This window comes from Rattus norvegicus, chromosome 4, assembly GCF_036323735.1.
Source record: "Rattus norvegicus strain BN/NHsdMcwi chromosome 4, GRCr8, whole genome shotgun sequence".
Lineage (NCBI taxonomy): Eukaryota > Metazoa > Chordata > Mammalia > Rodentia > Muridae > Rattus > Rattus norvegicus.
The window spans coordinates 88692203-88712760 of record NC_086022.1 but is presented as its reverse complement, the minus strand read 5'-3'; the positions used below and the strand labels follow the sequence as shown (position 1 = coordinate 88712760).

Below are 20558 nucleotides of genomic sequence, written 5' to 3'. Positions count from 1 at the left end.
TCAGCCGTGTGTTCTGACTTTAGAATTATAAAAGGTTATAGGAGTAAGGGGTTGTAGACTCTTCCTTTGTTGTGAAGGGGATCTCATGCATATCAGGTGTATGCATGGAGGCCCTGAGAGGTCACTGCATAATGCTGTGAAAGTCAAGCCTGGATTGAAGAAGAAACATCAGGATGTTGGAGGCATCAGAGCAGTAGGATGTCTGCCAAAGAAAACTGCTTACAAGGAGTGGAACCAAGCCCAGAGAGGGAAGTGTGCTGCAGTCAACAAAGCAAAAAGGGTGGAGCCATCTAAGGTCTCTGACAGAAGACCTGTAGCTCTAGGACTGAGTTTGCCCCGCTGGATTTCAGTCTTGCTTTGGTTCAGTATTTCCTTCCTATGTTCCATTCCTCCCAATTGGAATAATAATGTATATTCTGTACCAGTGTTTCTCTAAAATTAGGGGTTACTTTTTTGCTTTCGATTTTTCAGGGGTTACAACTAAGATACTGCCTTGAGTTTCAAAAAAAGACTGTACATTTAAACCATGTTGAAACTGTGAAAGATTCTGGAGAGTGTTTAAATTACTATAAATGCATTTTCCATTGCAATATGGGGTCAAGTCTATGGGAATGAGAGAGGAGAATAGTTTAGATTGACTGAGAATGGACCATAGGCTCATATGTTTGGATTTTAGTACAAAGTAGAATTGTTTGGGAAGGACTGGGAGGTGTGGCCTTGATAAAGCAGATGTGCCACAAGTATTCTCTCTGCCTCATGCTTGTGAATCAAGATGTAAGCTCTCAGCTACTGCTCCAATGCCATGTCTGCCAGCTGCTCCCATATTAATTGCCACGATGGTCATAGGCTCTAACACTGTAGAACCAGCCCCATATTAAATTCTTTCTTTTATAAGTTCTGTAGTCATGATATTTTGTCACAGAAATTGAAATGTAACTATGACATCCTTTACCACAACCCTAGGAACAAAAACAAAGCACCAGATAGACACATAACAACTTCACTAAGAAGACCATCTTTCTGTGCTTAGAAAGTCAACACTCTACAAACATCCACAGAAAAAAGGAACCCAAAGCCTAGGCAGAGGGCAACTCATAGAAAAATTTCCTTCTTTACCTTGCCAATCATCTGATTTCTATTTTAGAAAGAAAAGTGTGTCACAGCTTCTGATGACACATATAATACTGAAAGCCCAGGAATCTTACACAAAGAATTACAAAAGCAAAATAAAACAAGTAAAACCAAAAGCTTCAGAATTGAGATCAAATAAAGACATGCCTTGAGCTGAGTAAACTATGATATCACTCATATCTAAAAACAGTGTAAGCTACTGGAACAAACATGCCATAATACACAGCACAACGCCTGCTTCTGTGCCTCAATAGCGTGGAAAGATTTGGGCCTGATAACCAATTGCTTTTGAGCTTGGACTTCTTCATCTCCAAAGTAGTAAGAAGTAGTCTGGTAAAATAGCTCAGTGGTATATCAGATGGTATTAAAGTTGTCTGTCACCAAGTCTGACAACCTGAGTTCAATTGCCAGGACCAATTTAGTGGAAGGAGCGAACTGACTCCTACAATTTAAAGAAAAAAAAAAAGACTTCCAGAAAAGAAAAAGTTCAGGGCCAAATGGATTCACAGCAGAATTCTATCAGAGTTTCAAAGATCTACACCCAATACTTTTTAAATTATTCAAGAAAAAGTAGAAACAGAAAGAATACTCCCAAACTTCTTCTTCAAAGCCAGTACTACTCTAATACCAAAACCAGATAAAAACACAACAAAAATTAAAAAAAAAAACAAAACAAAAAACAACTACAGGTCAATATCATTGATTAATAGTTGCAAAAATCCTTAATAAAATACTTGCAAGTGAAATTCAGGCATATATCAAAAGACCATCTACCATGCTCAGGTTGACTTTGTCCCAAAAAATTCTGGGGTCTCTCTCTCTCTCTCTCTCTCTCTCTCTCTCTGTATGTCTGTCTCTGTCTCTCTCTGTCTCTCTCTCTCTGTCTCTCTCTTCTCTTCTCTTCTCTTCTCTCTTTTTCTCTCAACACACACACACACACACACACACACACACACACACACACACACACACACACACACTTCAGAAAAACCCTAACATGCTTTCATTATAAAAATCCTAAAGAGAATAGGACTGGAAGGAACAGACCTCAACATAATAAAGGCTAGAAATAGTAAACATTGCTGTAAATAGAATGATGATACTCCAAGCAATCCTGTGAAAATCAGGAACAAGACAGTGCTACCACTATCCCCAGTTGTTTTCAATATAGTGCTGGAAGCACTAGCTGGAACAATAAGGCAAGAGAAGAAAATTAAAAGATACAAATAGGGAGAGAAGTCAAATTATCCCTGTTTGGAAATAATAGGATATATTACACAAGAGAAAACAAAGACTCAATCAGAAAACTTGCATAAATGATCAATAATTTCACCACAGAGGCAAGATACAAAATCAACTACAAAAACCAATAGCTTTTCAATACATCAATAGTTTTCCTATATACCACTAAAATACACATTCCCATTTACAAAGCTTCAAAGGGGCGGGGGGACTATCTAGGAAGAAATCTAAACAAGGAGGTGAAAGATTTCCACAATGAAAACTTCAAATCTTTGAAAAGAAGGCACTGAAGAGGGCACTAGAGTGTGGAAAGACTCCCACACTCACCAATTTGCAGAATCAGTCCTACAAAATGATCATTGTACCCAAAGCACCTTACAGATTCAATACAATCCCAATCAAAATCCCCACAATCTTCCTCACAGTAATAGATGAGACCATTCTAAAAGTCATATGGAACTACAACAGACCCAGATGGAGAAAGTAACCCAAGCAAAAAGAGCAACGCTGAAGTGATTACCGGACCTACAGGAGTACGCAATAAAACAGCACTGGCACAGAAGCACACATTCATCAACATAGCAAAACAGAAGATCCAAACATGGGCACACATAACTACAACCATCTGAGATTTGACAAAGATGCCAAAATCATGTTGAGGAAGGGGAAGGAAACATCTTGCCCAAGGCATTCCATGAGCAGAGAGAAGGAGGACAGTGCAAGAAAGTCTGTAGGTGGGCTACAAACATGAACACTGAACTTGATAAACACAGTAGGGAAGTACATGAAAGCCTATTATAGGTGGGCTACAAACACAAACATGGTGCACACAGTAGGACAGTACAGGAAAGCCTATTATAGGCAGGCTACTAAAATAAAATGGAGATAAGACAGCATCGTCAACAAATGAGGCTGGGAAAACTGGGTGCCCACACACAGACGAGTGAAATTAGACCTGTGTACCTAGCACCCTTAAAAAAAATTAACTCTGAATGGATCAAAGATGTCAATTTGAAATCCAAAATGTTGAAACTTGTAGGAAAAAAAAAACAACCAAACAAACAGAGGCAGAACCATACAAAATAACTATTGGAATAGAACACACTACCTGCCCAGGAATTATGGTCATCAACTGACAAGTGGGTCCTCATGAAAACAAAGGAAACTATCTATAGAATTAAAAGACAGAAGCAAGTCCCTGACGTCTCCTCTGTATCTGACAGAGGACTAACGTACAAAATATATAAATAACTCAAAAATGTCAAGGAAAAAAATGATCAGGTTTTAAAATGAGCTATGAATCTGAACAGAGAGTTTTGAAAAGAAGAAAGATGACTTGGAAATATTTCAAAACGTGATCAGCATCCTTGGCAATTAGGGAACTGAAAATTAAAACTTTGAAATTTCACCTCACTCCAGTCAGAATGGATGAGAATAAGAGTCTAAGAGCCAGAGGCTGGGGAGCATTGAAGCCAGTGTCTTCAGTGCATGACAGGGTACACTCATGACATCACAGCAGCTGTGGTGTCACCTAACTCCTGCACAAGGTCAAAGGTCAGGAGAATCGGTGCTCTAAGAGGGAGTAGGAGTGGACTCATGAACCCCACCTCTAAGTCCTCTAAATTAGGAGCTATGGACCATGGCTTCTGGGGCAGGGAGAGTCAGCTTTCTTTAAAGGTGGATCCTGGTAGGTCACCAACATCCAGCAGATGATACCACACTGAGGAGTAAACGGGCAGCGCAAATTGGACTTGATGGGCTCTCTCTCTCTCTCTCTCTCTCTCTCTCTCTCTCTCTCTCTCTTTTTTTTTTTTTTTTTTTAGGGAGAAGAGAACAATGACTGTGGGAGAGAACATAGAAAGGTAGATGTGGACCTTGAATCGGGGAGGATTGAGAAGTGAATGTGACTAAAATACACTGTTAAGAAATTCTCAAAGAGGGGTTGGGGATTTAGCTCAGTGGTAGAGCGCTTGCCTAGGAAGCGCAAGGCCCTGGGTTCGGTCCCCAGCTCCGAAAAAAAAGAACCAAAAAAAAAAAAAAAAAAAAGAAATTCTCAAAGATTAAAAGTATTTTAAGTGGGCCAGGTGTGGTGATACATGCCTTTGATATTAGTACTCAGGAGGTAGAGGCACTCTGATCTCCATGAGTTGCAGGCCAGTCTGATCTACAGAGAGAGTTCCAGGACAGCTGGGGCACAGAGAAACCTTGTCTCAAAAAACCCAAAATACATACATACATACATACATACATACATACATACATACATACATACTACATAAAAATTAAGTGGAATTCTGGTATATTCTACATAGCTCAAGAGTCAAAAAATTTAAATATACACAATTAGGATTAGTATGGACTTACTAAACATTCATGTGTATTATAGTCATATAAAGTATTCTTATATAGACAGAAAAATATAATACATATTAGAGTGAATACAGTATTTTACTGTATTTGTTCTGACAGACATAACAGAATATACTGAGGATACACAAAGACAGACCAAATAATGCAAACACTGTTAATGAAGACTCGTAAGGACATACACACTTTTAAAGCGTAGTTCTTAAGTATTACCAGGCTCAATTAAAATAATTGAAAATATGATCTTCTAAAAAGTAGCAAGCACAAAACTTCCTAGCTCCCACATAATGGCTCACATCAGTCTGTAACTACAGTTCCAGGATATCCAATGCCCTTTTCTGGGGTATATATGTCTCGGAGAGCTACCTGCAAACAAAACAGCAGAGCTAACTATCAGTGCTGCTGAATCCATGGTTCCTGGAGGAGAATCTACAAATGTATTAAGGTGGCATAATCCCTTACAATCTATAACATTTGTCCTTATACCCACAGATAAGTGTATCAGCCCTCATCAAAGAAAACTTCTTTTTGCCACAGATGAAGACCAATACAGAAAAACACCGCCAATCAAAACGCAGAGTCCCAGTGGATACATCTACAAAACATTCCCACTCTAAGTCAGGCTCAGGAAGTACTGCCGAAGTGGGGGCGAAAGGATTCTAAGAGCCGGAGGATCGGAGAATTTGCCTTGAGATTGTGTCTCTTAGTTCAGTCAGAAGCTACACACATGAAACCAACACAACTGTCCAGATGAACTGAACAATGACGGGACATAGGGACAGGGAAAAGCCACAAGGTCTCAACCCTACTAACTACAGTCAACTGAGCAGAGCTGGGAGCAGGAGACTGGGTCTTCCCCAGGGACAAGCATGGCAGTGGCTGCCCAGGGCCAAACAGTCTGCACTGAAACCTACCATAAAAGTAACATTACATGGACTGAACAATTTATACTTTGCATATGCACCTACATAGGAATATATATATATATTTATACACACATATATGCATATATGTATATGCATTTACAAATACATATTTGCATGTAATAACCAGTGGAAAACGAAGCCATGAATTTGAAGGAAAGCGGGAGGGTTTGGACTAATGATTGAGTTTTATTGTTGTTGTTCAGGCAGACGTACTATAGCAGTGCCAAATATTCCCAGGCAGCAAACTAGGTAATACCTACATAGGAACGCTGCAAAGGTTTTACAACTTTTCTAAATCTAAAAATTACTCTAAAATTAAAAGTTAATGTGAAAACATACAAATACTTTGTGTATCTCCCTGTATAGCCAAAACCCAAAAGCTAAGAGAAACCTGAATTAAGGCCTCTAGCTTGGAAATGGAATGGCAGGACCAAGAGTAAAGAGGCTGAAGTAGGAGGGCGGAGATCACTCAGAGCCCACACTGGGTAAAGAGCTGAGCTTTGATTTTTACTGCCACAGTCAGCTCCTCGAGGAATATAGGATTCCATACTCTGCCCTAAGTGCCCCTGGGAAACAGGAGAAGGGCAGTCTTTGACTTGCAAATAAATGAGGCAGAATCACATTTGACCCACATCACACTAACTGTCCTACCTGGCGGAAGGCCAGATATATCATAATCCCACTGACCTGGATTTTAGTAGCCCCAGGTGAGCTGTAAAACCTCACAATAGTCCAAGACTCTTGGAAGTGGTGGAGAATTGAGTTTTCATTCAGTGTCCTCACCTGCCGACCTGTTCATTTCCAGTCTTGCCCCTGTCTTGCCTCCACTGAGTCTGAGGAATTAAGACAGAAATGCCAGGGATACCACCCACAGGGTCTTGGCAAGACCAAGGCTGCCTCTCCCCACAAAACTGGATGACTGAAAAGCAGCAGTGAGCTGGCTCCAGTGACCTTGGAGGCTCTCTAACAACAGACAAGGCTAGGAAGTACCTAGCCATCTTAGGTATGTTTTATCACATTTTATATGAAACCTCATAGTTCTCTAATATTAAAGTATGCTGGTCTTTAAATTTAACCTTCTGCAAACCAATATATCTTCTCAACTTCCTGCAAATTACAGAATCTCAAATGTCTTAAGGTTTCTATTGCTGCTACAAAACAAAATAATCAGGAAGCAAGTTGTGGAGAAAAGGTTTTATTTGGCTTATACTTCCATATTGCTGTTCATTACTGAAGGAAGTCAGGATGGGAACTCAAACAGGGCAGGATCCTGGAGGCAGGAGCTGATTCAGAAGCCGGTGCGTGTGTGTGTGTGTGTGTGTGTGTGTGTGTGTGTGTGTGTGTGTGTGTGTGTGTGTGTGCGCGCGCACGCGCGCGCGCTTATTCCTTGTGGTTTACTTAGCCTGCTTTCTTATAGAACTCAGGACTGCCAGACCAGGGATGGCACCATCCCCAATGGGCTGGGCTCACCCCTACCAATCACTAATTTAAAAACTGCCTTACAGCTGGATCTGATGGAGGCATTTCCCCAGCAGAGGTTCCTTCCTCTCTGATGACACAGAACCAGCTAGTACATCAGATAAACCTAAGAAACAGCAGGAAAACATCTTTACAGAGATCTCTGCACACACAGAACTAAGCACATGTATTATTCAACCCATACTGAACTCACAGACTTACTGAAAATTGAGTTGGAGTGATGATCTCCAACTATCCATCCTGTGTGAGTGTTTTAAACTATAGAAACTTAACATAAAAATTTAGATACTCAATTCTTTCTGAAAAACAAACAAACAAACAAAAGACTTACTGAAAATCTGCTAAACCAGAGTGATGGTGAGTATCCCATATCCCCTATCCTCAGAGCCACTCACTTCCCAGAAGACAAAATGAGCTTGACCTTCTACACAAAGAATCCATGCTTATTAACTCACAGTACAGAAAGCCTCTGTCATGTGTACTCTACCTAAGACTCTGTCATCATTATTTTCATCAGCCTTGTTCTTAGGTTTAAAACATTCTTCTTGGACCAAGATTACATCTAGAAATCTGAGAAATGCAGTCCCTAATTACCAGCATCTTTGCCACAACATATTAGAAATAAGAAAAGGCAAGCCAGCACACACACACACACACACACACACACACACACACACACACACACACACACGTAAATGAAATCCTAGCATTTCCTAAAGCCTACAGTCCTGGCGGTGGAGATGTTCCCTCAACATCTAGAAAGAACAGTGGCTACAGTGGGGTGAGGTGCATGGAGACATAGGTTCCAAGAAGCTGGTCCCCTGTGGGGCACTGAAGTTGAAAAGTTTTACTCTTGGTACAGGTACTTCCCTAGGCTGTCTAGCAAGGATGATCATTTTCAGGAAGTCTGTCACCAAACTAGGAATAGTCCTGACACACATAGGTCAGATATTCTAAGTCAACCCCTAATAACCTGGAGGTTTGATGAAAGACAAAGGGCTAATTAGTCATGTACGATTCTTAATCTGTAAGGATATCCAAACTCATGAATCAAAGATCAACTTACTATACACAGACATGGGGCAAAGAAAGGTAGCAAAGGTTCTAATCATTCACCCCTCCCTCAGGGCAGGTGATCTAGAATGTCATCTAACCTAGGGTGATGGACAGGAGCAGGGATACACCAGCTAACAGTTCACAGCAGGGCAAGCATTTAACTGGTATACTGAACACTGACCATGAACACAAAAGAAAAAGGGAAAGTGACTGCAAATGAGATTTTTATTTTAATCTATGGTCTTCACCTTCAGCAGGCCATTCTAAATAGACACACATACATCCACATTATGAGTTACACTGCTCCTTCTTTATAGTCGGTATAGAATGGGAGTATTCAATAAGAAATCTCCATTTTAAGAAAAGTCCCACATACTAGCCTGTAGTCATAGCAGTTCCCAATCTGGTCATGTTCACTGTAGAGATGGATGACATGACCGGGAAAACAATCTGTAGGCCATCTACACACAGAGCATAGTCACTCCCTTGATGACAGGCCAGGGTTACCATCTGACTCAGGTCAGGGCCATGCCCAAGGCCCTACTTCCCAGAAAGAGAAGACACAGAAAATGCCTATGCTTGTGGAAGAATACAGACATTCCTTTACTACATAGTAAGTGCAAGGACTTCTGGAAGAAGTCACTTCCTGACACAACACAACTCAGTCAGAGAACCAAAGAGACAAGACCAGCTCAAGAGAGCCTATCTCCTAAACTATAGTTTCTTAATCTGTGGATAGGGTCAAGCCACTGAATATGGAGTGAAATTTTCACTGTTGTGAAATTTTTCAGAATGTGCAATGACCAAAAACCAGTTCAAAATTTATTACATAGACAATCCAAGGTGTTTCTAGGAGCATTCCTTCATGTTGTATCACGTGGCTTGGCTCTGAACATACAACACACCCAGTTTGCACACTGCTTACCCTCAAATTGCCAAGAGATGAAACCCTAAATATCTTACTCAGATTCAAACACGTATTATAAATGGCAACAGATATACTGTATAAGCAAACATTTCTGTTGTTATGGAAACAACTATATAAAATGATACTTAATATTTTCCTATTGTCATTCCTCAGCATACAAATACGGCTTTGCATTATAATACGTTAGCATGCTCAATATTTACTATTGCTGTTTGGGTTGCTGTCTTAGTTACGTTTTCATTGCTAAGAAACCATGACCAAGGGAACTTAGAGAAGATAGAGTTTATTTGGGGCTTACAGCTGCAGAGGGTTAGAGTCCATGACCATCATGGCAGGGATCAGGCAGCAGGCAGGCAGGCATGGTGCTGAGCAGTCTTTCATAGTCTCAACACTGTTTAAAACTCCAAAGCTGAAGTCTTTCCTGAGACTCAAGGCAATCTCTTAGTTGTAACCCCCTGTAAAATCAGAATCAAAAGCAAATTACATACTTCCAACATATGCAGAACAGGGCACAGAACATTACCATTCCAAAATAGAAGAATGGGACATCCTGAGGAAATACTGGACCAAAGCAAGACTGAAACTCAGCAAGACAAACTCTAAATCCTATAGGTCCATGTCCCACACCAAAGGGTTTTAGATGGCTCTGCCCTTCCAGCTTTGCTGACTGCACCATAATTCTCTCTCTTGGGCTGGTTTCACTCCAAGTATGTAGCTCTCCTTGGCAGGTGTCTCAAAGCTCTGGGGTTTTCGATCCACTCCAGGCTTCATTTTATACAATGGCATCTCAGGGCCTCCATACAGGAACTCCCCTGCCAAACTCCTGGCCTCAATGCCTCTCCTTAATCACAGAGAAAGATTCCACAATGCACTTATTCACTTATACATCTTTTGTGACTCTAAAGCCAGAACCAATGTTGCCAAGTTCAGCTGCCTGCTTGGGATGGGGTCTGGCCCTCTCCTTGGATTAGATGTGCATAAGCTTTCTTCTATGGCATAAACGTTCCTTTGTTGTAGAGCAGCTACACACTACTATTGCTGGGTGGGGTCTTGCCCTGAGGGTACTGTTCCCTTTATTCCACTTCACATCAGGCCTGTCATCTCTTTCAGCTCAAGCTTTGGTTCAAATGCTAAATTTTCTAGTGCTGTATTCAATTAGAACTGTACATTTTACATTTTGCTTTGCACTGTTTGCTTTCCGGGATTGTAGAGCAGTGTGAGTGGCTGCTAGCAACTGCACAACAGAGTCAACATTAGGCTCTCTTGAAATCTCCTCTGCCAATGAAATTAGCCCAATCTTTTTAAATTCAATCCAGGCAGACTTGTAGGACAAGGGTAAAAAGCAGCCACATTATTTGCCAAGATATCACAAGGATGACCTCCAGCCCAAGTTGCTAATATTGTTCCCCTGTAAACCTCTTGAATTGTGCCTCCATAGTCCATATTGCTCTCAGCAGCATTGTCTTCCAAGCTCCAATTAAGATGGACTGTTAAGTATTCACATTAGGGCTGGAGAGATGGCTCAGGTTAAGAGCACTGTCTGCTCTTCCAGAGGTCCTGAGTTCAATTCCCAGCAACCACATGGTGGCTTACAACCATCCATAATCAGGTCTGGTGCCCTCTTCTGGCCTGCAGGCATACATGCAGGCAGAAAGCTGTATGATGTATACATAATAAATAATTAAATGTTTAAAAAAAAAGTATTCACATTCTAAACAAAAACAAAAACAAAACAAAAAACCCAGAATAGTCAAGGCTGTTACAATACTACCTGACTCCTGGTACCAACTTTCCTATTTTTCTAACAAGACACCATAACCAAGGTAACTTATAAAGTAAAGCATTTATTTGAGGCCTTCTTCAGAGTGTGAGTCCATGATTATCATGGCAGGGAGCACTGGAGTTGGCACAGTAGCAGAGAGGTTTTATTTTGAACCACAAACATGAGGCAGAGAGTTAACTGGAATGGTGTGGGCTTTTGAAACCTCAAAGGCATTGCCAAATAACACATCTCCAATAAGTCCACACCCCCTAATCCTTTTCAAACAATTCCACCTACTGAAGTATTCAAACATATGAACCTATGTGGGCCATTTTCATTCAAACTACTACAGAAGACAAGTAGAAAGTTTGGGAAAAAATAGGTTTATTACATACATAGTAGAGTGCAACACGGTTATATTCAAACTTGTGAAGTTGCATATATTCATTACATGTAGCTTTTCATACACCCAAACCATTTTTACGTTAAATTTACAAATTAAAACAAGAAACTTCCATTTTTTAATGTTTACTTTAAGCTTTAGCGAATGTCCCCATTGGTTAGTTATCTGGAATCTCAAATGAAAAACAATGTCTCCACAGGACACGTGTTGGTATATGTGGGCCATTTTATTGATTAATGGTTGATGTGGGGACAATGCTACCCATAGGCAAATGGTCTTTAGATATATGTATGGTGGTTTGAATGAGATGGGCCTCCACAGGCTTAAATATTTAAATGCTTAATCACCAGAGAGTGGAACTGTTTGAAAAAGATTAGAAGGATTAAGAGATGTGGCCTTGTTGAAGTAGGTGTGTCTTTGTTGGAGGAAGCATGTCTCAGGGGTAGGCTTTGATGTTTCAAAACCCCATGCCAGGTCCAATGGCTCTCTCTGCCTGATCCTTGTGGAGTAGCTCTTAGATTCTGCTCTAGCACCATCCTGGCCTGCTGCCACTCTACCCACCATGATAGTTATGGACTAATTCTCTGAAATGTAAGCAAGCCCCAATAAAATGGCTTTCTTCAAAGAATTGCCGTAGTCATGGCCTCTCTTCACAAAAACAGAATAAGTAAGACAATAAGAAAACAAACTAGTCAAGCCATGGGGTACCAGACAGAATGAAGCATTTGTCCATGGCTTCTGTTTCAGTTCCTGCCCCTAGATTTCTGCCTTGAGTACCTGTCTTGACTAGATGACTAGATAGCTAGGTAAAGGAAGTACAATGAAATAAATCCTTCTCTCTCCAAGTTGCTTTTCATTGTGGTCTTTATCACAAGGATAGAAACCCTAACTAAGACATCCAGAGAGCTAAATGAATGCTCATAAAAATAATGTGTAAGTTTAGTTGCTAACCCTAAGATGTTCAAGCATAAATAAATATTTGTTACAGTAAAATACTTTAGGAAAAGAAGTTCAAGGATTTAAGATTACATTTCCAACTGGTATAAAAGGTATTTATGTATTTTCAAAGGAATAATAATCAGTATCAAATTACTAAAGATAGTTAGACTCCACCTTAGAAGATTAATGCTATAATTTCACTTCATATTTTTATAATACATGAGAAACCAAATCCACTATAATTTTTTAAAATCAACAATAAAAGGTTGCATATTCATTCTAAAATGATGTTAAAATAGTACAAATTTTGGAAAATTCTTACGTGAATATAAAAATTGTAGATAACCTCCACATCAAAGAGAAGGAATAGGGAAAAGGAAAGAAAGAATAGAAAGGAAATTAGGGCTGCTTGCATCAGCATGGGTATGGACAACTTACTAGAAGCAAAACTTTCAAATAAAGAATTAACTGAAGCTCTTTTTTGTAGGTAGACAAGAGAGATCTTGCTGATCTTGGCAAGGATGTGGGCATTGTAATCTTGCTTGAGAACTGATTAAATATTAATTATCTCATCTCTTACATTTTATTTTTATTTTAATTATCTGTATATAAAGGAATTACTTGAAAACAGCAGATCTCATGGAGCTGGAGTTAAGAGCTACCATAATTCACCCAACTGGATGCCGGGAACCAAATTCTGGTAAGAACTGAGCTATCACTCTGGCACCTGTTCAGAATCTCTTAATACAACCTGTGGAACCAGTTAAATTCCAGGTGGGGATTTGAAAAGAGCTCTGTCAATGCCAGGCACTTCTCTTTTCACAAATGAATCAGTGGAGTCAGTGAGAGAGTGAGAGTTTACACCTATAACTTATTCAGAGATTCCCAGCTATTCCATGAAGAGCCAAGAGGCTATATAATCTAATCAGAATGGCATCTAGACATGAGACTTCACTAACACCCAGATATCTCCTGTGCCCAAGAAAATAATCTGATTTATAAAATAACAGTCCACTTCTCACTAACACTTAGCTCTATAACCGAGCTAACCACAGGGTCCTAGAAGAGCATAAAAGAAAAGAACAGGAAAGTAACCTTACAGATCTTATAAGACGTAATACTACATTGTAGTTAATGAAGAGACAAAAAAGAAAGAAAGAAAGAAAGAAAGAAAGAAGGAAAGAAAGGAAGAAAGAAAAGAATTTGGCAGCTAAATTCTGCATAAGTAGAATGATATTTAAATAAAGACTAAAGAAGTTAAAAGGGGGATGGGATTGATGACTAGAACAAATAACTAGGATGGGGATAGGGGACTCCTACTGTGAACTGACATATCAACAAACACTTCAGGAATTTCATGCACACTGCACAGGCACTCCCTCTTCCAAGTCTTATCACTCACCTTCCTCCTACTATATCCCTGTCCAGCTCCTGCCACATGATTACTTACCCTTTTATCTATTTACTCATTCAAATATTTACTAAGTCTCCCAGGGAGAGGCTTCCCAGGGAGACTACAAAAAATAAGTGCCGGGAATTACATGGGCCATGGACCTAACTAAGTGGCCAGCCACGACCATGACCCTATCCTTGCTGTGTATGTCATCCTCCCTCCCACCCTCAGCGAGCCTCCATTATCTGCACAAGCTAAAGGAGAGCAGAGGCCAAGTAGAGCCCCAGCTCTGGACAGCGTTTCTGACTCCCTGCATCTGGTGACAGTCATTCACTATTTCCCAGCAATGCCTTTGCTACATCTGTATCTGGCTCATCTAGTTTTGCCATTTTTCTCTTACCTGTAGCCACCCAGCCTTCTCTGGAGTTTCCAGGGATAAACCTGATGCCTTTTCCATTGGAATTGAATAATTGCTCAGATTTTAAATATTTGTTGAAAGTAGGAGAGTTGAAAAGTTTATTTTAGAAAACTCATATGTTGGAATTCCAGAGCATGAAATATTTAACAACAACAACAAAAAAATCCCTCATTCTGAAACAACTAAGTTCTAATTTTGACATTTCCCAGCAACAACATACATAGAACTACAGAAAAACATATACTAATCCTCTCATTTCCCTAACTTCAAAACTCAATATTCAATTTCTCACCCTTTCTCTCCCAGAGATGACCACCCTTTCTTCCTAGCCAAGAACAACCATTCTTTGGAGAAGAGCCTTTCATACTCAGCTTTTGGTGCCAAGAAAGGCTCTAAAAGATATTGAAGTTAGTCCTACCTACAAAACGAGTCCATGCCCCTGTGAACATAGGTGAACTTACAGGCTTGAATGGGTGATTCATATTCAACAGTGTTCTACAGGAGTGGGAGCATATAGCTCAAAGCTACAGCATTTGCCTGGCATGCACATATAGCCAAAATAAATATACACACAAAGTGGGTTGCTTTTGTTTATTTTGTTGGTTTGTTGGTTCAGTTTTTTGTTTCAAGCAAGGTACCATCAGCTTTTTAGTTTGCTTTTGCAGTTTACTGTGGCCCATTGAAGGCCACTGGGAATTTTCCCATCAGTCCTAATAGGAGGTAGAGTTCTGTTCTCTTCTATGAGAACTCTTAGGAACCAGCCAGCAAAGCTAAAGCATCTAACCTTAGAATCTGAGAACTCAGGGGGGCTTTTAGCTTCTCCTATTCACGAACATTAGTCTGTGATCATCATATAGAGTATGCCACATTTCTGACATGCATTTATGCTTGTATTTAACCAGGTGGGGTATGCAAAGTATAAGACGAGAACTCCTGTTAGTTGATCACCCAATTCACAGAAACTAAGCTAGGGAGAAGGGTGGTTCCAGGAAATGAGCTCTTCAGGATGCATCCGTGGGGTAGAATAGTATTGTTAGCTGCCTCTTCCTGCTCTAAGGCCTGACCTAGGAGTCCAACTGAACAACCAGGTCTCCTGAGATATTTCTGCTGATGCCTGCTATCCAGTATACATCCAACTCCCCTCTCTGAAATGTCCCAGTTAAATCAGATTACCTCTCTAAGGAGGACTGACAAGTTCCTGGAGGAGTTCTGCATGTTGGGATGCATACCTCTACAAATCTCTCTGGGCTAATGCAGAGTGTATATGCAGACTTTGAGGAAGAAGTGGAGCATCATGGCAGGGAAACAGAAGAACCAAGTGTCTCTACCCCCACGCTTAACAACAGTAAGATCTGGGACAAATTATACAATATCTCCCACTTGAAACAACCATGGACTACAATGAATCATGAATTAGCATTTATAAAGTGCTCAGAGCAGGGCTTGGTAATAGAATAAATCATCCTATAATGTTCACTCAATAAAAATACAAATTTCTACATTCAAGCAACCTTCTATAAAAGGATATCAGAGTGAGACATGAAAGCTCTCTTCAAATTGTTAAGATTCTCTCTCTATACAAGGATATAAAACTCCCAAGCCTGATCTTCAATAATGATGAATGGTTGCTGGAGGGCAGAAAAGGGATATCCACTACCACAAAACTTCACGACAGATGTTCAAAGTGTGTAAACAACTTTACACATTGAAACCATCTGAAGCAACACACACACACACACACACACACACACACACACACACGCGCGCGCGCGCGCGCGCGCGCACGTGCACGCACACGCACCAAATGTCCTGTGTATCAGTCAACAGAAGCTGGAACCATGAAGGGGATTCTCCAACTGTTTTAATGTCCTCAGAGGGATCTTCTGCCTCCTCAGCTGCTCTGTAACTGTAAGTGCACATTTAATTCAGATATGGGCCATTAAGATATTCAAAGCAGACAGTTTAAGATGCAAAAGCTCAGACTAAAACCTCACATTAAACTTGTATGTGATTCTTAAGTCTTTTGTTGTTGTTGTTGTTGTTGTTGTTGTTGTTGTTATTGCTGCTGCTGTTGTTGTTGTTTGAGACAAGGCTTCTCTTTATAGCCCTCGCTGTCCTGGAACTCGACCAGAAATCAGGCACTGAAGATATCATCATGTATAAGTGAGCTACCTAGAAAACAATGTCACCAGCATCCAGATAGTGAATTTCATGAGAGCATAAGAGCTCAGCCTTTTGGGGGGCTTTAAATCCTACAAAGAAGTTTTAAATTCCCTATTAAGACAAAATATTCCAATCAGACATGGCGACCCATCCCTGTTATCACAGCATACGGGAGACTGAAGCCTGGGCCAAACGGGAAGATCCTATCTTAACAGTGACTCCAGCTGGACAGAGTACTGGCCCAGCAAGTTTAAGAGGCCCCAGGTTCAATCTCCCTCTGGTAGCTAAGAAAACAATAAGGTTAAATTAAATGAACAAATGCAAGGTCCATGGTACAGTGCCTTGTTTGACTACTTTGTTCAAGGCCCTGAGGTCTGTTCCTGGCACTTGAAGAAAGTTTTTATGCCACGAAACAGCGTCCAGGATAGAACAAAACCTTCTTCACTAAAGGATTAGGCTTTTGACAGATCCTCAGCAGGCAGACAGACAAGGAAACGAAGTTCTAGAGGCATTAATATACTTTTCACTTGTACATTAGAGACAACCAATTTCCTGGTCCTCTCCCTCACCAAGACTTGTGGGCTTTTTTTCTGCCCGAAAGTATTCAGTGGGCTTTCAAATCTCCCACAAGAAGTAGGGGAGGGTCCTACAGTAGGAACCAATCAGCTTCCCTTTCTTTGTCTGGATTACCCAATCTCCTGTAGTAGCCCAAATAAGCCAATTAAGAACGAAAAGGAGAAACTCACCCCATCCCCAAACATAAAACTTTTAGCACTGCCAGACAAACTCTGATTTCCAGGTCTTCTGGATCTCCTCCACCTGGGAGTCTGTCTCTTCTGTCTCTTTGTGTTTGTTCTCTCTCTCTCTCTCTCTCTCTCTCTCTCTCTCTCTCTCTCTCTCTCTCTCTCTCCCCCCCACACCCCTTTATTTCTCTTTCTCTGTGTGTTTTTCTGTTTGCAATACAAGGCTGGGTGCTGAGACCTTTGTTTTTACCGCTTTGTTATTTTTTAAATTAGCAGAGAAAGAGAGAGTCCATCCCAACAACTCCAGACAATGTCACTGTGATGGTATCCAACCAACAAAGCAGTAGATTAAAAGTTGGAAATAAAAACTGATGACAATCATAGGTCATATTTGATTTTACTTTTGGTTTTTCCCCTCCCCCGAAAAGCTAATTTAAGTGACTCGATTTGAAAGCTTTTCCACTGCCGGCTCTTGAATATAAAGCTAGAGTGTTGGCATATCTGCCAGTATTTTTACTGTTCATTTCCTTAATAAACATCGTTGGAAGACAAAAATATGAAAAAAATACCACCCCCCCCCGCGCGCCCAGTAAATAAAAACAGTGCTTTTTAGGATGCACACAAAGCTAAATTGGAGACAGGAGTGGCACAAATATAGAAACAAGAGAACTCTAGTTAATCTTATGTTGCACACACACACACACACACACACACACACACACACACACACACACACAACCAGATTACAAAAATTGGCAGAGATGTGTTGAGGTAAACACACATTTATTTTTGTAAACAGTGCTCCCTGGTTGGCTTTTCCACAGCATTCAATGTTGAATCGTCACCCAGAGGGTTTGGTTCCTAAGCTTTTTAAAATCTGAACAAGTGGGAAGAAAGAAAGCCAGAGGTGGCACTTCTCAAAAACGTTATATATTAAAAAAAAAAAAGAGAGATATTTCGAAGAAAAGCGAGCAACCTTTGCTCCGTTTCGAACTTATAGCATGGAGAAACTCTTCCCTCAATCCTCCAGATTAAAGGAGAAAGACTTTCCCTCCAGCATAAATGAGAATCTTTCGGAGTACTGCTGACTCCCCAACCACGGAAGTTTACAGGTCTCTGAGGCAGGACCATGATAGTCAGCCGGGCATCCTTACCCACTTAGACTGACTTTATTAATACAAAGGTCTTTCAAAATACTAAACCTGGGGGACTATGAACAAACCTCCAAACCCCAATCCATATTTTACACGCCATAAGTCCACTGTTTGCCTTTGAATGAACCCACTGGAACAGGAAGGATGGCTCGCATCACAGTCACAGGATGTCGCAGTTCAGTCGACCGCAGCCCGGGTCTAACCCCGGTTGTACCTCGGCGGCGCTTCCACCCACCATCAAGTTCCCGCGGCTTCACTTCAGTACACCCAAGCTCCCCGTGGAATTTTTCTCCTCGCTTCTAAAAGCTTGCACTTCATCTCCAAAGGCAGAAATGTCCCTGTCCCTCCTACCAGCTGCGGGAGGCGCCGCCCCAGGCCCCTAGCGCCGGGATGCGCGTGTGGACACGCACAAAGGTCCCTCCCCGGGGCCGCAAACCCGAGCAAGCAGCGATGGGGGAAACCGGGCGCAGACAGAAGGAGGAGGCGCGCTGGGAGGACTGGGGGTCCGGACATCAGGCCCCACCGCCGCCCCACACGGCAGACTCGCGAGCTCCGCAGTGCCCTTCCCGCGTCCCTGCTCCCAGAGGCACCCGGAGCCGGCGGCCCTACCTCCATTAGCAGCCCTAGCAGCAGCGCTGCCACTCTGCCGAGCGGGCGGGCCATGGCTCCGGCGAGGACCGCCTGAAGCCGGGCTGCACAGCCCGGGGCGGGCGGGTGGACTCCGGGGATATGAGCCGACGCCGGCAGAAGGACGCGCCGCAGGCCGGCAGAGCTGGAGGACGTGCCAAGCCACCCTCGCCGCGCGCTCCCGACCCACCTCACGGGCGCGCGCTCGCGGGCTCGGAGCCCTCAAAGTCTGTGGAGCGCGCTGCGGGACGCGGAGACAGCGGGGCTGGGTGAGAAGACGGCTTGGTGCCTCCTCTCCCAGAGGAGACCATCTTGTCTCACCTCGACAGTTCTGGGAAGGTTATTAAATGGCACCGGGTTTGGGAGGCTGGGGGATGGACGCAAATGGACCCATCACTGGGTCTTCCTGAAGTTTCTACTCCCAGAGACATTCTCACTGCGCTTCCTGTAGGTAAGGTGAGCGATCCATCCCTCTCTAGGACAGTTAAACCATAAGGAAAAGACAGCTGATGGCAAAAGGTTGGTGTAGGTTTATGCCAACATCTTTCTGCCTGACTCTGCTGGGGCCCCACCTTTGTACTCCACAGTGCACCTCACCTTCTCTTTAATCATAGAGAATTGCTGCTGAATACTCTTATTTTCTCTCAGACATTATCTTTTTCCCACCTGCAACAATAAGGCTCAGAGGCCATCTGAATTTACTAGACTTATTAAAGTTGAATTTGTTTCAAACCTGAGCTGGAGGCCAAATATGTGGAGGTAAACAAGAAAACGGTTAGTTTAAACTATGATATGGAATGCTGAGTGCACGGATCAGAAAATAGGATCTTTTAGGTTCAGAGAGACCCCTAAGCAGGCAAAACGGTTGGCAGGAAAGCCCGAAGATTTTAGCTTCTCTGGAAGTGTAAGGTGGAAACGGATTTATCTCATTGTACCACATGCTCATATGGCATGTATGCGTGCCTCAGACAAACACAGCATGCACACTCACAATAATGAATTAAATATTTTTTTTAATAACTAGAGTTGGTTAAATTGCAGAACTGCCTCCTCCCACAAGGCAATTCTTAAGTACTTTGCCAACTTTCAATATATATACTTGGTTAAGACAGAGCATACACTGTGAAACTACACCTGTTACAATTGGTAAACAAAGCAGGAAAGCATGGGCTCATGGTTACCACCAAATTCCATGCTCCAACACAGTAATAGCTCCATGAAGTTTTATAGTAACAGGATAAAAATAAAAAAACCAATCCCTTAATGGAAGCATTAAGTAGGTAGGTTATAGAGGAGCAGGCAAATCTCTGCTTTGGCCCTGATGATACACTTAGCTTTCTGGTCACTACAAGCAGTTTCTCTGGGGAGACTTTTCTGTGCACACAGAACTGACTGAAAGACTGCAAAGGATCATGGGGCTGTGGTAACTTGGCCTTCTTTACACATCATTTTTTGTAATGGTTTTTTAAATTGTTTTAAAGGATTTCACACAGGGGTATTGTTGTACATTTCCACTCCTCCCTCCCCCCTCTCCAGTTCTGTCTGTGCCCCCTTCTACTCCCTCCCAAGTAAACGACCTCATCTTCGATTATTATTGTTACATTTATACACACACCTTTATCTGGTGCACTATATTATAACATACTGAGTCCATTTAGTGTTGCACATATAAACACATTTAGGGTTCACCACTTGGGACTAGATAACCTAAAGGGGCTCGTTCCTGGAGAAATCTGAACACACACACACACACACACACACACACACACACACACACACACATATATAATTTGATTTTGACTAGCTGAGGATCTTCATAGTGGCCTC

General features: G+C 41.7%; 1 protein-coding gene across 6 annotated transcripts in view; it reads right to left on the bottom strand.

The window, feature by feature from the left end:
- The window catches only part of Vopp1 (VOPP1 WW domain binding protein), a 70120-nt gene extending 50143 nt beyond the window's left edge, over positions 1–19977 (bottom strand). Inside the window, exons 1-3 of one of the 6 annotated variants that reach the window (XM_063286276.1) lie at positions 16039–16207; positions 15846–15950; positions 9428–9584 (exon numbers count right to left, since the gene is read on the bottom strand). Coding sequence is in view for 3 of the 6 variants with exons in the window: in NM_001108630.1 (NP_001102100.1) it covers positions 18714–18767 (54 nt within the window). In the remaining 3 variants the exon portion in view is untranslated. Of the gene's footprint in view, positions 1–9427; positions 9585–15845; positions 15951–16038; positions 16208–18339; positions 18605–18713 lie in introns of those variants that run through there. The other 5 variants (XM_063286275.1, NM_001108630.1, XM_063286274.1 and 2 more) reach the window with 5 other exon arrangements.
- Between the last annotated feature and the right edge of the window lie 581 nt (positions 19978–20558).